This window comes from Hippopotamus amphibius, chromosome 9, assembly GCF_030028045.1.
Source record: "Hippopotamus amphibius kiboko isolate mHipAmp2 chromosome 9, mHipAmp2.hap2, whole genome shotgun sequence".
NCBI lineage: Eukaryota > Metazoa > Chordata > Mammalia > Artiodactyla > Hippopotamidae > Hippopotamus > Hippopotamus amphibius.
The window spans coordinates 12,644,379-12,667,467 of NC_080194.1; the positions used below are offsets into that span (position 1 = coordinate 12,644,379).

Here is a 23,089-nt window from a genome sequence, read left to right on the forward strand (position 1 = left end):
ACCACATCTGTTTATCGCTTTATCTGGTGTAGCCTAAAATCGTGTGCACTAGCGCTTAATAAGTATTTGCTGAATGACTTGCAACAGATTATAATTCAAGAAATGTTTTCTGAGAGTTTCTGAGTTTCTATTGGTTAAGCAGTGTATGGGACACATTTACATTATTAGCTTCATTTTTTTTTTTTTTAAGATTTATTCAGACCTAATTTGAAAATTGGCAACTTCTGTAGTTTATAAACAACTGTTTTTTTCCACCAGGTATAGTTTCAGAGGATAAACTGTGATTCTTGAATTTTGCCCAGTTGATGCAATTCCCAGAGGAATGTTAAAATGTTACCATTAAAAGCAAAAAGTGAAGGGGCATGGTCCACGGGTGTTTCGAGGGTTAGAGTTTTCAGTCTTCCCCAGGAACTGGTGCGCATCAGCTCCCTTTTCCCCTCTTTTGGCATTCAACAATCTAGAGATATGTGAACATAGGAAGAAATGACTTAGTAGACATAAAAAAAGAATGGCGGTTATGTCTAAAAATCCATACCAAAGCTACCTGATCAACATTCTTCCAAAATAGCCTCTTCAGGAGAACACGGTCTTTCACTGTAGCTCAGGCCTGTCCTAGGGAAGAAATACAGACAAAACTCATACCATATGTCTCTTGATTTAGTTAAATTTCATTTTTTACTGTTGAAGACTTCTACCTGCTAAAACCTTAAGTGAAAGAGAATATAACATGGATCAAGACAGAATTCAGTTACAACTCTGACCCCACCCCTTGACTGTTTCTTCAAGTGGACCCTGGCACGTGGTGCCTGCTGGGTCTGTGATAGCAATGGCCATCACCAGGGCTTTTATCTCCACATCGCCACACCTCCTGCTCCATCTGTGATGATCTTCCCTGCATCTGCGTGGATCCTCCTGGATCTACCATCTCCACTGCTTCTCCCGAGCGGACAAAGAAGTCGTTTCTGAGCTTCTGCACTGAATTTTTTTAAGCTCTTTATTGGAATATAATTGCTTTACACTCTTGTACCAACTTTTGAGGTACACCAAAATGAATCAGCTGTATTTATACATATATCCCCACATCCCCTCCCTCCCGCGACTCCCTCCCACTCTCCCTGTCCTGGCCCTCTAAGGCATTCTGCACTGAATTTTTTCATCGAGGTTAAAAAAGTACCTGCTCCATCTTTTCCTGTCTAGTCAAATTGCCAAGAACAATTTTCAGGTTTTTCTTCTAAGATGAATATGAAATGTTAAAAAAATATCTACAGCATGTGACACCTAACACTAATACTAATGCAATACTAAGTATTACTATTAATAATAGAGTACTAATAAATCAACATGTATGTTGGAGGTAAGGGCAAGAGACAGACGTAGATGGAGAGAATGAGTACATCTGAGTGTAGGATACCAAAGAAAGCTCAATTGACCCTGACCCCAGTAGGGACTTAACAGCAAAGCCAACTTTTTCTGAGGAATATCCTCAGTTATTGAGTCTGTGCCTTTTGACTATTTTGGGGTCATCTTTGAAAGTTATCAACATTCTTCACACAGAAACATTCACATGTACACTGAATATTGAATAAATACTACTGGTTGACCCTTGAGGATAACTGGACCTTATTTGGTTCCCTGAAGCCCATTTTAATAAAGCCTAGGGACTTGCCTGGCAGTTCAGTGGTTAAGACTTCGCTTTCCAATGCAGCGGGTGCGTGTTCCAACCCTGGTCAAGGAGCTAAGGTCCCACATGCCTTGCGGTCAAAAAACCAAAACATAAAACAGAAGCAATATTGTAACAAATTCAATAAAGACTTTTTAAAAAGTGGTTTACATCAAAAAAAAAAATCTTAAAAAAATGAAAAAGCCTTGGCTAGGATTAGCCCCATATCTTTGACAATAAGCAGACAAAAGTGGACATTCGGTCTCACAGGGGAAAAGAGGAAGACAAGGGAATCCCCGGACTACAAAGAACAAGACCAAACTCTGCCCTGAGGTGAGGACAGGTGCAGTACAAGATGGGAAGCCAGATGTCCCCTGGGGAAGGAGGAAGGTACACTGCCACTAACACAACACGGAGCCGCCAGGAGCTACAGAACCTCCCTAACGCAAGATGCCTACAAATCGAGGGGGCTTTTTTTCCCCTTTTCTTGGTAAGAGGAAAAAAAATAATGATCCTGGGCAGTGCCCTTGGCCCAGTGTTTATAGAAGTCACCAGCAGGGGTCGCTCTGAACGTATCTAATCAAGGACCCAAGATCGTGCATAACAATTTCGTCTCTACAAACAAAAGAACTGACTACTGCAACCCGGCCGCGTGAGCGCTGGTCTCCAGCAGATACAGGAAATTTGGAGCCTCCGCTCGCGGGAGAGGGAGGAGTTTGGAACTAAATCCCAGACCTAGTCCTGGTTCCTGCTGGTCCAGGGTCTGTAATTTTCCTGGAGGCATCCCTGGTTTTCCCTCTGGACTCTGAGCCTCTCAGGGTTTTCGCCTCCAGGAGTAGTGAAATCCACGCCAGGTTTTCCCGTCAGCCCACCTGCCTGGCTGCGAGTCAGGCAGCGGCTGCAGCCAGTCTTCGGGACCTGCTGTTGCCTTTGCATCCTCTTTGCTTCCGCCACCCGCCTCCCTTTGGCAGCCCCGCTGCCAGGTTTTTCCTTCTGTAGCGAATCTACTTCGTTTTCAAATGGCGTACTCGCTTTGGGGCTCTAGGGCCTGGCAGAGCCCCTGCTACCCCTCCGTTCCCCTCCCAGATCTCAGAGCGCCCCCCTCCCCAAGCAGCTGGATTCCCAAACTCTGAGGCGCCTCACCCACTCCGGGGCTTGCCGACGTCTGAGATCCTCACCCCGTGCCCAGCCCTTCCTGAGACCTGACATGACCCCTGAGAAGAAATGTTTGCCATCCCTAAGGTGGCCCGGCTTTCAAAGGACCACTTGCAAAAACTAAAGACAGAGTGGAGGCGTGCCTTCGTGGTCGGAACCCCCGTGAGGGAATACAAGGGTGCACAGCCCACTGAGGTCGCGCACAAGTACAAAGAGAGTTCACGCGACACCTAGGAGCAGGGGAGGCAGAACCTCCTCCCCGCCCTCAGCTCAGCACACAAGGTGCGTGGGGCCCCGCAGGGCTGGCCTGGGCACCGCAGGGAGGTCTTGGCCGAGTGTTGCTCTTTCCCTAAGGGGAAAGGAGAAGGGGGTCATGGGGGAGTCCACAGAACAGCAGGTCTTCCTAGTTGAGGAAACGGCTTTGTTACAAAGGAGGTGCCTCTGGAGTCCAGACTGTCCTTCCTCTGAGCTAACTCAGACCTGCTGAACCAGCTCCTTGAAAACACCAAAAAGCACGGCCAACCGGCCTGGGACCCTCCTTAATCAAAGTAGTGCCTTTCTTTCTTCTAGGTCTTAAGAGCACAAACAACAGCACATTAATCTTTGTAACCCCCTCAATACTGAGGAAGTGAAAACCAGCCCTGCCATTCGTCAGGCTGGAATAACAGACACAGATAGAGGCAGCTGCCAAGTTCACCATAAACAGTATTGCTCCCAAGGAAACGCTGAAAAGTGCCATAGGACCCCTTCTTAGAGTGACTACTGCTGTCTTACTCACTAGAAAACCTGTGCTCTAAAATCAGACTATCAGAAACGTTGCTGTTTGAAATTATTTCCGTAAGAATGAAATCCCCTCCAGTCTTGCCTGGAATAACTAAGACACTGACACAGAGACGCGACCTTGATTTACAGTCCAGGTGCAGACATTCAGATAAAGGTGTCTGCACACAAGAGTCCACATTTCTCTTAACTTAGTGGTTTCCAAGGAAGTATGACCCTGGGTCCATTTCACAGTCTAGACGTGCTGTGGCCCTTTTACATTCACCCTGCATTGCTTTAAATGCATTAAAACACTACTTTATCTGAATTTTACCCAGATTCCATCCTTCCCCGATTCTATAATAACTCTACTTTTCCCTTTGTTTGTTGAGAAGCTCCATAGTGACTCCTGTGTGGTTTTTCTCATCGCAATAAGCCAATAAACCTGACTTTGTCAAACCGCAGGTTCGTCCCTGGTGGTCTTAGGCTGCTTGGGCTCTGACAGTAACAAGCACAGAGACTCACAGGTAATGGGAGGTACTTCTGATGGGTTCATGGAACAGTCAACAGGGACTATGAAATAGATGAAGATACGGTGTAATCATATAGAGGTGGGCAGTTTTCATTATACTGAGTATATTCATTTCTGTAGCATTATCCAACTGTTTTCCTGAGAACATGTAGTATATGAGAAAATGATGAACTTTGTTTTTAAAATGCACAGTTCAGTGGTTTTTAGTATAGTCACAGAATTATGTAATCATAGCCACTGCCTAAGTTCAGATATTTTTATCACCCCCGAAGAAACGCTGTACCTGTTCCCAATCAGTTCCCACTCCCTCCTCTGCACATCCTCTGGCAACCACTAATCCACCTTCTGCCTCTTTGGATTTGCCTGTACTGGACATTTCATGTGAAAGTAATCATACAATATGTGGTCTTTTGTGATTGGCATCTTTCATTTAGTATAATGTTTTCAAGGTTCATCTACAGTGTACCACTGTTCTTCGTTTTGTTTCATTTCTCTCTTTTTTTTTTTGCCAAATATTCCATTGTGTGGATGTACCACATTTCATTTATCTGTTCATCAGTTGATGGACATATGGTTGTTTCCACTTTTGGGCCGCTGTGAATATGCTGTTATGAATATTCACGTATAAGTTTTTGTGTGAACAAATATTTGTAATTCTTTTGGGTACACACTTAGGCGTGAGATTGCTAGACCATATGATAACTCTGTATTTAACTTTTTGAGGAACTGCCAAACTGAGAGGTCTTATGCTAGAAGGACCCACTATTTTGAGGGAACTCTTACTATTATATTATATAAACCAGTCATTATCTGTTTGGTCCTTAATACAATTTTAATTTTGATAGATTTATTCTAGTCACATCATGTGTCAACATTAAACTTATTTTGATGAAAGAATTTTTTATCAAAAAAAGTTGACAACAATTTTACGTTCCCACCAGCAATATATGGGGTTTCCAGTTTCTCCACACCCTCATCAACACTTGTTATTATCTTTTCTATTATAGCCATCCTAGTGGATGTGAAGTGATATCTTATTGTGTTTTGGATTTGCATTTTCCCAATGACTAATGATGTTGACTGTTTTTCCATATGCTTATTGGCCATTTGCATATCTTCTTTGGAGCAATGCCTATGTAAATCCTTTACCAAGTTTTTAATTGGGTTGTCTCTTTATTGTTGAGTTTAGGTGTTCTTTATATATATATTATATGTAAATAGTATACAAGTCCCTTATCACATATATATGTTGCAAATATTTTCTCCCATTATATGGGCTGTCTTTTCACTTTCTTGATAGGGTCCATCAAAACACAAAAGTTTTTCATTTTGATGAAGTCCAATTTATCTGTTTTTTCTTTTGTTGTTCATAGTTTTGGTGTCATATCTAAGAATCCATTGCCAAGGTCATGAATATTTACCTATATGCTATCTTCTAAGAGTTTTATGGTTTTAGCTATAATTTAGGTCATTGACCCATTTGGAATTAATTTTTGTATAAGGATCCAAACTTATTCTTTTGTATGTGACTATCCAGTTGTTCTAGCCCTATTTGTTGAAAATATTATTCTCTCTTCTCTGAATTGTCTTAATATCCATGTTGAAAATTGACTTAAATGTACAGCTTTGTTTCTAGACATGCAATTTTATTCCATTGATCTATATAATTCTCCTTATGCCAACACTACATTTTCATGACTGCTGTAGCTTTCTAGCGAGTGTTGAAATCAGGATATGTGAGTCCTCCAACTCTATTCTTCTTTTTCTAGATTATGTTGGTATTCTGAGTCCCTTGCATTTTCATATGAATTGTAGGATCAGCTTATCAGTTTCTCCAAAGAAACCATCTAGGATTTTGATAGAGATTGAACTGACTCTATAGATAAGTTTGGGAAGAATTGCCATCTTAACAATGTTTCCGCTTATTAAGGTCTTCTCTAATATCTTTCCATGTTGTTTTAGAGTTTTCAGTGTACAAGTCTTGCAATTTTGTTAAGTTTATTCCTAAGTATTTGATTATTTTTGATGCTATTGTAAATGGAACTGTTTTATTTTTCATTTTGGAGTGTCCACTGCTAATATATAGGAATACAATTAATTTCTGTATGCTGATCCTGTATCCTGCCACTTTGTTGAACTTATTTATTAGCTATAGTAGTGTGTGTGTGTGTGTGTGTGTGTGTGTGTATTCCTTAGGATTTTCTACAAACAAGATCATGTCAAAAGCAAATACAGTTTTACTTCTTCCTTTCCAATCTAGATGCCTTCTATTCCTTTTCTTGTTTAATTGCCCTGACTGGAATCCCTAGTATAATATTAAATAGAAGTGATGAGAGCAGACATCTTTGTCTTACTCCTGATCCTATGGGTAAAAGCTTTCAGTCGTTCCCTGTTAAGTGTGATATTAGCTGTGGGGATTTTATAGATGCCTCAGTCTACTGATTCAGTTGTTAATCTCATCCAGAAACACCCTCACAGACACATCCAGAATAACGTTGGACCAAATGTCTGAGCACACCATTGTCCAGTGGAGTAGCTACATAAAACTAACATCACACCAGTTATCATTGTAACAATAAAACAATTCAAATGTATAAAAAGAAATAAAATAATCATCTCCCTTCATGCCCTATTATTTTCCTCACTCACCTTTACCACAACATCCCCATCTCCATCCCCAGGAAAGCAGTGTTAACAGCCACTTTAAAAAATATATCTTTTTACACCTTTCTCCTTGATTTTCCACTCACACATCGATGATAACATTATTTCTTTTCCCTCAAAAAGGTCTCAACTGAATTTATAAGTTTGAGCTTTGAAAACACTTGTAACAACAAGGACAATAAAAAGTATATCTTTCTGGAAAAAGAAGTTCTACATACCTCATTTTTCCCATTACATACTTAGTATAGAACATATTGTAACTTAGTCATGGGATATCCAACAGATAAACTCCTAGAAATTTAAAATTAATGAGAAGATTTTCATATGGTTTAACAGACTCTCCATTCCTTGACCACATTTAGATCCTTTATCTTTTCCTTAGGATAAAGTAGGTTTTCAATATATCTTTGCATGCTAACATCATCAACTAAGTACAGATAAGAAATAAAAAGACATTTAATTTCTATGAAGTTCATTTTCTGCCTTAATTACTAATAATATAAAGCAGGCTCTAAAAATAGATTGCCTGAATCAAAAGAATCTCAGTTTTAAAAGAAAGCATATAATTAAAAGTGATAAGGCTGCATAGTTAATAATCCCATGAATGTCTCTGACTGATTAGGCATGGAAAAAAATTCTAGAGCCTTGAAAAGAATTCCACACCTAGGCTTCACTTTCTCTCTACAAGCATTTCACTTGGCAAAATCCGAACCATCCCAGGATGTTCAACTCAGCTGTCACATTCTTTAGTCCACTTTCCTTCACTGACCTGCCCACCGCTAAATTAGTCACTTCCACATTTGTGCCTTCATGACACTCTGCTGACACTGACATAATCCCAATTAATCCCACTTGAGTGTCAGTTAGGGTTAGTTTCCTATTGTCTCTTGAACTGTCAGCAAAACGTGGGAAGTTTCCATGGTGGTCCCTGCTCCTTTTAGCACATGTGAATACACACACACAAACACACACAGAGAAATGCACCAACACTTAACACACACATAGAGCAAGATATGGAAACTCTATGTCAATTCCACTATTTTCTATTCCCAATTCCTTCCATTATACTTTTACTTAATTTATATCTATATCTGGCTCCCCCAGAGTATTTGTTCTTTTGTAACTTGAGGGAAATGATTTATATGTCTATTTTTCTTCCTTATCTAACACAGAAAATACTTAAGGCTTTAAATTTGGTTCTAGGTAAAGTTTTGGCAGAAAAAATAAAAATATGTATATTATATGCCATTCTGGTTGTCTTTACTGTCAAATAATTCTATATTATCTGCTTTAATTTCTTCTTTGACCAAAGATGTGTTTAGAGGATAGTTTTATTCATTTGCTTTTTGAGTTCAAACTGGTGGGGCTTTGAGAATATACACTTATTATTCATTTCTGATTTTACTATATTTGGGTCAGAGAATGTGGGTCTGTAGTACTTCTATACCTGGAACTCAACGTTCTGTCTGTAGCCTATTTTGAGAGCCCGTTAGAAATAGGTGACAAACTTAAAAAGTTTGTGAATTTGACCCAGCAATTCCAAACCTAAGATTTACTCTAGGAACGTAACTGTAACAATTCACAAAAACGTATGTACAAGGATATTTATCACCATGGTGTTGATGGTAACACGATTGGAAATCTTCTAAATCTCTAATGACAGGAGACTTAGTAAAATAAGGTGCATTCATGTTAAGGGATCTACGCTTCGTCACTAGTAATGACCATGTAGATGAGTATTTCCTAAGAAGGAAAAACGTTTACAATCCGTTCAAAAAATACAAGCTGTACAATAAGCACAATCCTTTAAAACTATGTATGCATTTCTTCTTTATTATATTTGTATTTTATTTTTTAATCTTTCATATTTTCTTTCTTCAGCTTTATTGAGATATAACTGATAACACTGTAGTTATTTTAAGTTTACAACATGACGATCTGATACACTCATACACTGCGAAAGGAGTCCCACCATCAAGTTAATTAACACATCTATTACCTTACAAATGCATCTTTTTAAATTTTTTTTCTTTTGGTGAGAACACAAGTGCTACTCTCTCAGCAACTTTCAATTATATAATACAGTGTTATCAACTATAGTGAACATATTATACATTAGATTCTCAGACCTTATTCATTTTATAATTGAAAATGTGTACACTTTTACCAGCCTCTTCCCACTTTCCCCATTTCTCAGCCCCCGATAACCACCATTCTACTCTCTGTTTCTATGAATTCAAGGTTTTCTTTTAGATTTCACACATAAGTCACACCATGCAGTATGTCTTTCTCCGTCCAGCATAGTTCACTTAGCGTAATGCCCTCAGGGTTAATCAATGTTGTCACAAATGGCAGGATTTCCTTTTTTTAAGGCTGAATAATAGTCCATTGCATTATATACACTACATTTTTTTTAACCTATTCACCCAGCTATAGACACTTAGGTTGTTTCCATATCTTGGCTCTTATGAATAATGCCACAGTGAATATAGGAGTACAGATATTTCTTTGAGATAATGATTTTATTTCCTTTGGATTTTTATGAAAAGTGGGATAGCTGAATAGTTCTATCATCAATTTCTTAAGGAACCACCATACTGTTTTCCAAGTGGCTGCACCACTTTACATTCCTACCAGCTGTGAGCAAGGGTTCTCCTTTCTCCACATCCATGACAGCACTTGTTATTGCTTGTCTTTTTGATAATCCCTAACAAGTGTGAAGGAATATTATATTGTGGTTTTGATTTGCATTTCCCTGGTGATAGTGATGTGGAGCACTTTTTCATGTACCTGTTGGCCATTTGTATGCCTTCTTTGGGAAAATGTCTATTGAGGTCCTTTGTCCATTTTTTAGTGGGATCATTTGGTTTTTTGCTACTGAGTTGTATGAGTCCCTTGTATATTTTGGCTATTAATCCCTTATTGGATATGTGACTTGCAAATGTTTTCTCCTATTCCATATGTTGCCTTTTCATTTTTTTGGTCGGTTTCCTTCGCTGTGCAGAAGCTTTTAAGTTTGATGTAGTCCCGCAGGTTTATTTTTGCTTTTGTTGCCTTTGATTGCAAAAAAATCATTGTCATGTCCAGTGTCAAAAAGCTTACCCCTATGTTTTTCTTCCAGGAGTTTCACAGCTTCACCTTTAAGTCTTTAATCCATTTTCAGTTGACGTTTATGTATGGTGTAAGATAGTGTTCCAGTTTCATTCTTTTGAATGTGGATATCTACTTTTCCCAAAACCATTTTAAGAGACTATCCTTTATTATATATTCTTAGTGCATTTGTTAAAATTAACTGACCATACATGCATTAGTTTATTTCTGCACTCTCTATTCTGTTCCATTTATGTGTGCCTGTTTCTATGCCAATACTATAATGTCTTGATTAATATAGCTTTGTAATATAATTTGAAATCAGAAAGTGTGATGCCTCCAGTTTTGTTCTTTCTCAAGTTTGCTTTGGCTATTCAGGTCCTTTTATGGTTTCATACAAATTTTAGGATTGTTCTATTTTTGTGAAAAATGCCATTGAAATTTGAATAGGGATTGCATTGAATCTGTAGATCACTTTGGGTAGTATGGATATTTTAACAATATTAATTCTTTCAATCCATGAACATGGACTATCTTTCCATTTATTTATGTCTTTTTCAATTTTCTTCATCAGTGTTTTATAGTTTTCAGTGTACAGGTCTTTCACTTCCTTGGTTAAGTTTATTCTTAAGTAGCTCATCTTTTTTGATGCTATTTGTGAATGAGATTATTTTCTTAATTTCTCTTTCTGATAGTTCATTGTTAGTGTATGGAAATGCAACTGATATTTTGTATGTTGATTTTGTATCCTGAAACTTAACTGATTTTGTATCCTGAAACTTAACTGAATTTACTTGTTAGTTCTAACAGGTTTTTGGTGGAGTTTATAGCATTTTCTATATATAATACCATGTCATCAGCAAACAGAGATAATTTTACTTCTTTTCTGATTTGGATGCCTTTTTTTTTTTTTCTTGACTAATTCTTCCTTGTGTTAATTATTTACCTCTTGTTTTTTAGCTTGTGTCTGCCCTTATATATTCTGTTCAGTGATGCTGGGCCTGGAAGACTGAAAATCACACTTCCCTGAGGCTTCTGCAAGCTGCGTTCCTGTCAGGCACTGCTTATTTGGAAGCCCTGGCAGGAGAATGGAAGGAAGGAGGGGAGAGGGAGTTTCTTGCTGTTTTCCAGCCCCTGCAAGTCTCCCCCTGGAGGTCTTTAGGCACTCTGATCCCCAGCCCCAGGGTGCCCTTTCAGGATCCAAATCGCTGCTGTGAAGTTGTCCATATCATAGGTCCAATACCAATCAAGTGGCACCCCTTCAAGTAGGGTTCCCAGGACTCCTCTCTGTGACATGTCTTGTGTTTAATGATTGTGCCCTGTATTTTGTACTGACTTTGCCACAATGCCCTCAATATCCTCTAGACAGCTTTTCTTTTCCAATAAATTACTAAGTATCAGCAATTAGAGTATTTTTCTGCCATAGTAATTGAAGCTTCAGTCACGTAAATGCAACACAGCTGAAAACCATACCTCTACAAATATAGTTATGGACAATCCTACATGGTCTGTCCTGCAGGTTTGACTTAGGATAAGACCAAAAAGGAGGTTTGAGAATAAAGTACTGATTCTTCTTATCATCAAGAAAGAAAAAGATTGTCCTTTGGTCAAAGTGCTGAGTCATGAACCATTAATTAGAGATAAATTGTGTTCTGAAAATCAGCCAATCAGTGACAGCCTCACTCCAATAACCCGCACTTCTGAAAGTTAGCAAATCATAGCCCCCAAGCTTCTGAAATTGAGCCAATCAGTGACAGCCAGTACATGTCAGCACACCAGCTCACAATGCAATTGTTGAGCGTGTTTTCCCATTAATGGATGTTAGGTGGACAAAAGAGCAAAATTAGCTGGATGTGATCGCTGTAGAAACTATGTTACAATGTTGTAGGATTTTACAGAGTGAAGCAAGACACCGAGGCTATATGTAGGAAGCAGCATTATATTTATGCTGGCACAGGCCCAGGGGATTCGTATCCAGAGTCTGAGCCCTGAACAAAGCAGGGCCATTTCTTTTATACATTTTGTTAACTTTCTATACCTTAGGCTTTCTTTGTCCCCCAAATAAGGTAACACAGGAGGTAGCATGTGACTTGATTGGATACTCTTATCTCATGGTCTCTGGGGCAGCTTCAGAGTTACAAGGGCTACATAGTAACAGAGATATGCAGAAAACATGCATGAGGAGTTGTGGAGTAAGCAGGAACATATAGATAACAACTGGACCCAGCTTTGTTTCTCTCCAGTTGAATTATGGCCTCTGGGTCCTTAAGTTCCTAGAGTTCCCACTGCAACAATGTAAATGAAACAGATTGTAAATGCAAGGACTTACACAAGCAAATTCTGCAAAACAAGGAAACATTAGGGAGACCTGAATCAGCAGGAAAGGATAATTAAAGAAACAGGTAGGTAACTTATGCAGTTATAATTTATATATATATAAATTTCAGATAGAGAATGAAAAATTTTTTAGTATAAATATGTCTCGTGATATTTTTCTTTTATTTCAATGTATATGCACATAAGCAATTAGAAGTCATTCAAATTTCACTGGGTTTGCTGGTGGCCTTTTTTTTTTCGTTGTTGTTGTTGAAGTTGGTGATGGTGGTGGTAGTGGTGGTATGTGTGTGTATGAGCTAAATCTGGCAACCCTACCTTCGAGACTCCGTGTATCTGCTGTGAGTTACCTGCTCTAATATCTTAGTGATAGGAACAGAGTAAAAGGACACCGCAGATGATTAAATAGTTAATCCCACAAAAAGATTGTAAGTTAAAAGAAAAATATGGCAAACCCCTGTACGTTAATGATCACTCAAGAAAGCAGGTTTGCTTAACCACAAAACCAAGCAGGCTTGCTTAGCAACAAAACTATGCAACAGATGCATGAGACATGCCCCAAAACAATAAAACAATGGTGGCATGAAACCCACATCCTGCCTAGTAAGCTTAGTACGTTACTAATCCCTAGAACATGATCTCTGCACACATAAAAATAATTTATGGAAAGGTGACATTTCAAAGTGAAAGTACCTCATTGTACTAAAACCTGAAATAATGTTTCCATAATGCCATGACAGTCCCAGCTTAACCAAGTAGGGACAAGAAAAACCATGGAGGAAGAGCCAATAAGGGAGGGTTAACATCTACTCAAAAAAAAAGAAAAATGTGGTCTTTTCCCCCTCTCCATTTTTCCTTTAATTATAAAACTGTAGCCCACTAAGTTCTCGAGGCGTGGCACCCTCTCACCGCCCGCTTGTAAGCCTCGCGAGCATCCTATCCTAATAGATCACTTCTTATCTATCACTTTGCCTCTCACTAAATTCTTTCTGCGCTAAAACATAAAAAACTAGAGCTCCTCGAAGCCCCCAAAACGCCACCCAGCAGTTTCATTAGCACCAGCTGTGAGGTATCCCCTCTCAGAGACCTTGACACCAGCCGCGTGGAATCCCTCCTTAGACATCTGATCATTCGACCCTCAGGAGGCATCAGGGCACCAGGCAGCGGGGGCCCCTCGTTCCAGCTCCTCTGTTCTATAACCTCTTTTCCACTTTGTTTCCAGAGCCCTGGGGTGGTAGCTGCTTCTGGCAGTCCTAATTTCTGGATCCCCTCAGTATGCTTTCCTTTCTCTTTCAGCCTTCCCACATCGTCTAACAATTCTCTGTATTAAATTTCCTCTTTTGCAATATGGCGCATGAATTCTTTTTCCCAGAAGTAGCCTGATACATTCCTCAACTGTGTGTTATTTCATAATAAGGGGGTGGGGTGGAGAGAAGAGTGTCCTCTTCCCACTTACATTGTCCTCTGTGCCTGCTCCTTGACTCCCAGGTGGCCAGGTGCTCAGCCAAGGCAGAGGGTAGTATGACTGTGCAACTTGCAAATGGCCCAAGACAGCAGAAGCGGCCAGGCTTGTGGAGACCACCAGGTTATCACTGGACAGACAGGCAGTGCAGGCCAAGAACACAAGCTTTTTCAGTAACAATAGCTTCTATTTGTGTCAAAAGAATTTCCAGTCGGGTATCCCTGTCCTTTTGGTGGTTCCAGTGGTGTAGTTCCAGTGGTTCCAGTGGTGTAGCATAGACTCAATGGGCTGCCGCAGATAGACACAAGGCCTGTATATGTCTCATACATCTTTTTAAGTAAGTCGTTTTCCTCTAGATTTTGTCCCTTCATAACTATTCCCACAGGGGGTGCCCCATATGGGTATGCGTTTATTAATTCAGTCTTTGGGTGGCCCAATGGCCTGACCATTTGCTGGGCCATTAGGGATGTTTCTGTGTGTGACAGCCATGGAAATAGCTCAAGTCTCCTGCTGCAGGTAGCATCATTAACTGACAACTCCAGTTTGCCACCCACGATGCTTTTGCATCAAGGTAATGCTTCCTCTGGGTTGCTCCCAGTCCAGGATTGACCATGATGGGGTGTTAGCACAGGCCAATCCTGTGGGTCTCTGGACTTCTCTAGTGGGCAACTTTGCCTCAAGGACTCTCCATCAGCCTGGCTAAGACATTCTCAGAGCTGCAGTCCAGTCTGAGATTCTTCCTGCCCAGTCCTCTTCCCTCCATCTTCTCTTTTCCCAAGCATCCTGGTCTGAGGTTCTTTTGGCCTGTTTGCCTGTTTCACCCCCTATTCTTTATCCCTCACAATCCCTACTCACAACCCCAGTGCATCTCTCCTGAATCTAATCCTATCCCAGCATTTGTTTCTTGGAGGACCCTAATGGACTCACTGCATAAATGTTTGTTTCCGTCCCTCTTGGGGCAGTGTGCCCTACAGCCAATAACAGCATCTGAAGTTTAACCCATTATTTAGCATGTCTAGTACCATGGGCCTCCGCATTTTATGGCTGTGGCATTCCATGGGGTTTGCCCATCTCAGAAGCAAGCTATTTCATCAGTGAACCATGCTTTTCTGTCATATGGAAGGCTTGTCGAAGAAGTCCCCATTGAGCCAACTGCTTAGGTTTAACAGTAGGTGGGTCTCTCTAACAGGTGGGCAGCCATCTGTTCCTGAAGTTGGCTGAGGTATCAGGAATCAGGCTTGGGCCTTGACTGGAGGGACCATTTCTATATCACTATAGAACTTTCTGGGTATTCCAGTTCAGATGGTTCAGGACTCAATGCAAGGTGAGAATGTCAGGTGGCGGAATCATTTTCCTTTCAGTGACAGTCTCTTTTTCCAGAATGGCCTAGTTTCAGGCTTGGCAACAGAAGGAAGTCCTTGTGGACTTGGCTGGTGAGAAAGTAGAGTCCCATTTCCAGAGTCTACAATGTGCTGCGAGACTGAACACTGATATCTGTGGTTCCACAGGTCTAAAAGAGATAGGAGAGGAGGCCTCCAGCACCAGGTTTGCTCTACTGATGACAATCACTTTCCAGGCTTCTTGCCACAGGTGCCCCCTCCCCAAGTGTGGTTGCTTATCTGGTATATAAAGGCCATAGAGAAATTCCTAGGTATGGAAAGTGTTGTTTCCCAAATAGGCCAATCAGAGGTTGGGCCTCCATGCCTATGGCTGGTAGCCACACAGGAAGCCCCCAAGAAGGTCCCATGAGTGGCAGAATCATTTCTTCTTTTTTTTTTCTTTTACAGCTTTATTGAGGTATAGTTGATATATACCAAAAGTTTCACATAGTTACTGTAAACACTTTGAAGAGTGTGGACATATACATACTCCTGTGATACCATCACCACAATCAAGGCAATAAACATATCCATCACCTCCAAGAGTTTCTGAGCCCACCATCTTTGATCAACTTTTCCAAGATGGGACACGATGGAATGCATGCAGTGCACTCAGTGCTTGGGTCATCACTATAGTGGAATGTTTGGCCCCAAGCAGCAGTTCTCACTGTTTTAGCCTGAGTTCAACCCACTGATGACGTACTGGGCAGTTTCTTACAGTACTGCTTGCCTGGGTCGGTGAAGGCAAATGATATCAGTCAGGGTCTTACAACGAAACAGACAAAACTTTCAAAGGGACATTACTGAACAGAATTCAGTAAGGAGGTCCTTTTAAGAGGTATGAGCAGGATGAGGGAACCCATAAGGGATGGTGAGGTGTCCAGGGATTAGTAGCAGAGGGGAGCTCTTTCCAAGCCTGAAAAAGCAATGGGAGGGAACACTGGTACCATAGCTGGACAAGCTGAAGACTTCCAGGAGAGCACAAAAAAGTTTTATCTACACAGAGAAACACAGCTGAGGTCAAAACTCCAGCTGGGGGAGATTAAGTATCCTAATTTCTCTTTTCTCCCCCTTCCCCAGTTGCTGACCAATGCTTCCCATTGGCTGAACCCCACCAGAAGCCAGATGACAAGGGAACCCAGGTGAAGGAGTTCATAGAGATCAGCCTCCCAGGGCATAGAGATGAGAATAGACAGAGACTGACTTTTCCCTTCTTTCTGGAGAGTATCCCCTCCCCCCCCAACCCCTCCCCCCCCCAAAAAAAAGCAATGGCCCATCCAAGCCTTCACACCAAGTGTCACTGGTTCAGCCATTCTTATGATGTCTGTCAGGCAATACAGGAACAACAGTGGACAAACTGAACTGCATAAGCCTCAAAAGAACACAGTAAGACTCCAAATACTAGTGGCTTCCCCAGCCCTAAAGGTTATTGAATTGGTGGATGGCGTTATCTGGTACCCTGGCCTGTACAACATCTTGTACGAGAATACAGCATTTTCTCTGTCCCTGGGAGAAGCTATTGCTTCAATGATGCAATCTTGGTAAACTTTGGGATTACAAGCAATTCTTGGCCACACCCTCAGCATTCACCATTTTAGAGGCCACCAATAGCGGATACTTTAAATGTGTGCAATAGGCAGGTCCATTCACCAAGCATCCAGAAAGTTCATATTAATTATACAGGCTGCAAGAAAACAAGAAGCATGTTCCAGACAAAACAAAACAACAGACATATGCTTAGCAAATTTAGGAATATTTAAAGTCTTGCCTAAGGGAGGAGCAGGGGACCAAGTCCCAGAACCTCATTTGTATGACTGCTGGAACTATGCATTTAAATCTTACATTCATTCTAGGCTTCTCATTAGTCATGGGTTTGTCTGTGTTTTTGTTCTACAGGGACAGAGAAATCCATTCCAGATTTTTGCATCAACCCATCAGGCTGGATGCCTTTCTGAGCTGCAGTGGCAGCCCCTAATCTCCCTACCACCCTGTAATTTTATTCTTCTCCCTGCTTTCAGCCATGGAGCAGAAGCCTACTCTTGAATTTTCCTGGGCCTTGCAGAGGCAGGCCTCCTTTTGACCAATCACCAGCAGCCTTTCAGCCCAGTTTTTCTTCTGGATGACGCACTTGACTGGGGGAGCCGGTGTCTGGCAGTTCCATCCTGGTCCTCCCACTCCCTCATCTCCTGGGCTCCCAGATGTCGGGGCTGCCTCACCACAACTAGGAGAGCTGACACCAAGGCTTGCATGGTCCAGCCCCAGGCCAGTCCTAAGACCTGACAGGAACCCCTGAGAATCTCCAGAGAATGTTTCCTGCCCCTGAGAGGCCCAACTGGTCAAGGCCATTTCCCAAAACACTTAGCATGAGGCAAAGCAGAGTCTCACCTTTGTGCAGCTACTGTTGGTGGGCCCAGGACGAACGCCACCCCCGCCATGCAATATAAGTACAAAATGCTGGGGCAGGTCTGCAAGCAGAGAAGGAGAATCCACACAAACTCCCCACCCCCACACCCACTCCCGTCTCCCTCCTCATCCCCATTTACAGTTTTCATTGTCCCACTGGGAGGTGCATCTGGGCTCGACAGGAGAAGACTATACACACCCCAGAGAGTGGTCAATAGAGAGGGACCCTAAACTGTGGTGTTTTACATATGGGGGTCCCCCCGCCCCGCCCCTGGCACAACTAGGCCACCATTTACACCATGGTAACATCCCGGTAATGAGCCTCTAAAGGTAATGAGCCTCTAAAGCTCGTTATCTGGTAACTGCCTGCCCTGCCTCCCGGCAAACTCAGATCTGCGGATGCAGCTAGTTGCTAAACCATGAAAACAAGGGAGAAAATGAGACTCTGGGGTCTCTCCCCAGGCAAACAGGTGTCTCTCTCACCTTCTAAAGGGTAATTGCAACAAAGAAGGAACAGCATGGTGTCTTGATCCCATAACAGTCCTGAGCCCAGACCCTTGCATGAGATAAGGTAGGAATGAATGTCTGAGGGATTTACCAAGACAGCCAATGGGAACCTTGAAGCTGAGGTGTAATTATGTGCAAGGAGGTAGGGCATTGTGCACTAAGAACTACTTGGCACTGACCAAGATGACACTGGGCTTCTCAAGAGAACATGTAAGTACATTTATTTCTCAGGCATTATCTATCTCTACTCCTGAGAGAACAGAGAAATCTTTTTTTATGTCACACATGAACTCTTCCTTCAGAACCTTGTGCTTTCTGATCTACTATAGGAACATTAATGGCAAACGAATGCTATTTTGGTGAAAACCTTCCATGCCCTTTAGAGACGCGCTTCCAAAACAATTAGTGGACTCGGAGGGACTCTTTCTCCCACTCAGGCACAAAGGCTCTGGAGCCCTCACCCTCCTCAACCTTAGTCCAGGGGACCCAAATAGCCAAGTCGTGGCTCCCTCTTCCTCATCTTTCCAGCCACGATCGGGGGGCCCTGGAAAGGGCCGTCCTGGGTCTTGCACACCTGCACTGCTCCTCCAACCTCCTCTACCTACTTCCTACCACGATGGGGAGAACAATGGATCCTGGGCTAAGACCACTTCCTCAGGGAGGTATAGGCTGGCACAGCAGGGGTCAGCAACCTGATGGCACTCCCCAGCGACCGGCAGGAGCTCTGAGCCCTGCCATATGGGAGAAGCAAGTCCTCTGCCTGAGCACCCCCTTCTGGCCTTCTAGGAAAAAGAAATAACCATTTGCAAAGACATAAAAACGTATTTAAGTGTACATTTTTTCTTTTGCCTTAGGCTCCAATATGGCTTGCACAGACCTGTGGGAGCCCATATTTGTTTAAGATTTTGTTATCTGGGGGACTTCCCTGGTGGCGCACTGGTTAAGAATCCACCTGCCAATTCAGGGAACACGGGTTCAGTCCCTGCTCCAGGAAGATCCCACATGCCGCGGGGCAACTAAGCCCATGCGCCACAACTACTGAGCCTGTGCTCTAGAGCCCATTAGCCACATCTACTGAGCCTGTGTGCCAGAACTACTGAAGCCCACGCACCGCAACTATCAAAGCCCACGCACCTAGAGCCCGTGCTCCACAACCAGAGAAGCCACCACAATGAGGAGCCCGCGCACCATAACGAAGAGCAGCCCCGACTCGCTGAAACTAGAGAAAGCCTGCAAGCAGCAACGAAGACCCAACACAGCCAAAAAATAAATAAATAAATTTATTTTAAAAAGTAAAAATAAATAAAAAAATAAAAGAACCTAATGTTAGTGCTGGACAGATTCTGATTTAAAAAAAAGATTTTGTTATTTTGCTTATCATGGGTTTTCTTGCATGAATTTAATTTTTTTAAATAATCGATCTTGATTATTGAAGGGGTTTTTTGGCTCTCCCTTACATTTTGTGCCCCAGGTGAGCATGTCTTTCGCTTCACCTTAATCCTGGCATGACAGATGAACTTCACACATCTGGTCTTCTTAAAGGTCATAACTGGACTAAGTCCAAAGGCAAGGAAAATGCGATAGGACGGCAGAAGCAGTCCTGAAACTCCTACCAGCGTTTGGATTTAAAACAAGTAAAGTAGCCCGTTTGAGGGAGAAATACAGATAAACATGAATGAGGATCAAATGACTTTATAAAGCATTTACTTATAGTATCAACGGGTATCTTTCCCTTGTAAACCGAAATGACAGTTCTGTCTTCATCCATTCAGCCTGAATTTAAACTTTCTAATTGTTGAATGCCATGCTAGGGACCCTGTGGTTACAAGGATGAAAAAGACAGAGTTTACAGCCTGGTGAGACAGACAAACAGGGAACAACTGACCTGAATCCAGTTCAATAAATGCTCTAAATATGTCCACAGTTTGGAAATAGATGTAAGCAGAGGGTTGTTGTTGTTCTTTTGCGTGTGTGTGTATTTATTTTGTTTTTTGCTGGGCGGCTCTCATTTGTACCTGCGGGATTTTAGTTTATAGAGGTGACTGAGTGATGACATGGCAAGGTTAATGCCATTGAAAGAGTTTGATCACATTTCCTTAGAGAAAGGGGCACACCACACCATGAAGGGTCCCAGTGGAAGCATCAGGTTTGGGTCAGGAGGCAGAAGCAAGAGTAAGAGGCGAATTTAAGCCAGAGCCTTCTGGAGTTTGCACTGGACAGGGCAGAGTAAACAGCTTGGGATTGGCTAATTTGAACAATAAATGGTCGGATTTGGGCCATAGGGGTGTTCTCTCGTTGCCTGGTACCTGGCCCTGGGATGATTTAGGGCAGGGGAGATAGTGGCTCCATGTGTGAGAGTTAGATAAAAGGGGTGGTTGGCTTGCATACAAGTGGTGTGTCCAAGTAAGTTGTTTGCTATTTTAAGAACTAGCTAGCCCTCTCCACAGCCAGCAAGATTTTTAGGATGTCAAAACATCATAAGACACAGAAAACAAAAAACATAATTAATACAGTGGGGGTGGGGGATGAGAGGAGTTATAAGTATTAGACAAAACCATAAGTATAAAATGTTAGTGGTATGGTGAGCTGAGGAAATGGAGTGTTTTATTGTTGGGGTAGGTGGGATGGCAGGGGTGGAATCATTTCCACTTTTCCAAATAGTTAGGAGGAAACTTTCTCCAGGATGTGGAAGAGTTTGGAAAACTTAGTGATGGATGTATATACAGGTTTGGGTAGTTAACATTTATTGAAGATCTAGCCAGGCACTTTACACAAACCTTTATTGGCATCCATAAACCATTTTAGGGAACAGGTGGTTTTTAGAGTAAACAGGCTCATAGAAATTAGGCATAGTTAACTAGTGCACTATCTCACGTCTAGTAAATAACAGATGTGTGAAGTTCAGATCTGACTGGACTCCCCAAAGCTCCTTACACCATATTGCCTTTGGAAAGAAACAGAAAAGAAGAAATCTGGTAAGTGATGTGTTCCTTAGCTCACAATCCGTGACATGTCTCTCACTCCCATTTTTAATACCATCTTGTCTAAGCTGGAGTGGCCATCACGTGCCTCAATCAGGCCCAGAGGGGCCTCAACACATCCTTTCACACCCGGAGTATTTAACTCTCCAAGATTAAATCTTGGCAAAAAAAAAAAAAAAAAAAAAAATATATATATATATATATATATATATACACACACACACACACACATATATATATGGGGGTGTGTACGTGTGCGTATCCATTTAATCCACGCTTTGCATTTCCCTAATAGGCTGAAAAATAACCGTGACGACCAAATAGAGAGTGGCTGACCCTTAGATTCAAGACCTTGTGCACCGTTTTTCCAAGATCATTTCCCTAGTTTGGAAGAAGAGCCTCTAATTGATTCCCAACTCTGTCCACTACAGAGTGGACAAGGCTCCCGCTGTGTACAAGGCACACGCCGGGCGGGGGAGGCTGAAAGGAGAAACGAAGGATTTCTAGGTCTGAAAAGGAAGAGAAGCGATGGATTTGGGGGCCAAAGGCAGAGAGAGAACTTGCTGTGAGATCTGGGGCCACGCTTCGAGGATACCGGATGTAAAATTTCGCATAAGCGGCTGGAGTGACCCAAGCAGATTTAGTAATAAAGGCTAAAAGGGATGGGCAAGTTTACGGACCAAAATGGGAGGAGAAAGCCCGGTAAATCTAAGAGTGAGCATGTGGGCAGCGTGCAGAGCCCGCGCAGGCAGGCTGAGCAGGTATCGCAGACACACAGCGAAGCCGCCGCTCCGGCCCTAGACCCGCAGGGCGGTGGGCGGAGCCCTTCAGGGAGCCGCCCATCGGCCTCCCCATGGGCGGGGCTGTCGGTTACATAACAAACCTGTCCGAGCGGCTGGGTAGCGGCGCGGGCGCCGGCGGAGGGGGCGGGGCCGGCGGGGGCGGGGCCGGGGCGGGGCCAGGCCTGCACCGGGCCAGGCAAGATGGCGGCCACGGAACCCGAGTCGGCGCCCCTGACCCTAGAGTCGCTGCCCACAGATCCCCTGCTCCTCATCTTGTCCTTCTTGGACTACCGGGACCTAATCAAGTAATGGGACGACGCGCATGGCAGGGGTGGGGGCACGGGTGGGGGAGGAGGCGGGAAGGCAAGAGGGACGGAGGCCCGGCTCGCCGACAGGACCCGGACCCCTGTGTCAGCCAGAAGGTGACGGCAGGGACCCCCGGTCCCGCAGAGCCACCCGGGGGCCGGGGAGAGGCCGGGGCGGCAAGGGCCCCGCCTTGCGGGCTTCTGTCCAGGGCCCAGGCCTGAGGGGCGACCAGGGCCGTCTCTCCCAGGCCTCGGCGAGGCCCAGCTGGAAGGGGGGCCGATGGCGCCCCGCCGCCTCCCGGCGGACCCCAGCGCCCCGCATCTCCCGGCCCCCGGCGTCTCTGCGGGGCCAGGGCGGCCCTGGCCGCTTTGGAACAGCCTCTGTGCGGGCCGGGAGGCAGCGGAATCGGACGCCGAAGTGGGCAGGTGGGACGCCCGAGAGGAGCCAGGCGACCCCCTGACCCCTGGTGCGACTCACGCGGCAGCGTAACAACACCTGGCAGGGCTCACCTTCGGACCTCTGTGCGAGATGGTTGTTTCGCATCCAGCCTTCCTCCCCGCGGTTGCATGTTGGATTTTGTGTTTGGGTACTGACTTCCGGTGGTGCGATACAGGTGACCATCTTCCCTCCTCTATGCTTTGGGTTTCTCACGGTACCAGCATCTATTCCAAAAATAAACGCCGGTTGCTGGTTAGGGGTGGTGAAATTCCCACCAGTTCCTTCAGCGCTTGGGACTGTTTGGGATGGTGGAAGAAATGGCGCTGTTTACACTCTTGACAGCTGGTGGCATGGCTCTGTCTTTCTTGTGCCACCATGTATATTTGCAGAGGAGGCAAAGTCGCCCTCTTAAGGATAGGTAGGCGAGATTCGTTTTGTTTTGCTTTTTTGGGTCTTTTGGGTTGTTGTTGTTGTTGTTGTTGTTTTTTTGTATTAACCATTGGATTCTAGTCGTTTGATGATTGTACCCTGTGTTGTCAAGGAATTTTTTAGAAATACAGCCTTCCTGAAGTTACTGGTAGCTGTTGGTTGGTCTAGCTAAGTGGTGACAGATGGATACTTCCAGTTTCTGGCTGCT

General features: G+C 43.2%; 1 protein-coding gene and 1 long non-coding RNA gene across 2 annotated transcripts in view; one reads left to right on the forward strand and one right to left on the reverse strand.

Moving 5' to 3' along the window:
• Window positions 1-196: 196 nt before the first annotated feature.
• On the reverse strand, window positions 197-22,791 carry LOC130860482 (uncharacterized). Its single transcript, XR_009055446.1, has 3 exons — window positions 22,524-22,791; window positions 545-612; window positions 197-457 (listed from the first exon to the last, which is right to left on the reverse strand). It is a non-coding gene; the product is annotated as an uncharacterized LOC130860482 (long non-coding RNA).
• Window positions 21,881-23,089, forward strand: part of FBXO3 (F-box protein 3) — a 32,367-nt gene continuing 31,158 nt past the window's right edge. Inside the window, exon 1 of the mRNA XM_057748763.1 lies at window positions 21,881-22,013. Within this exon, the coding sequence (XP_057604746.1) occupies window positions 21,910-22,013 (104 nt within the window). The 5' untranslated portion in view covers window positions 21,881-21,909. The remainder of the gene's footprint in view (window positions 22,014-23,089) is intronic.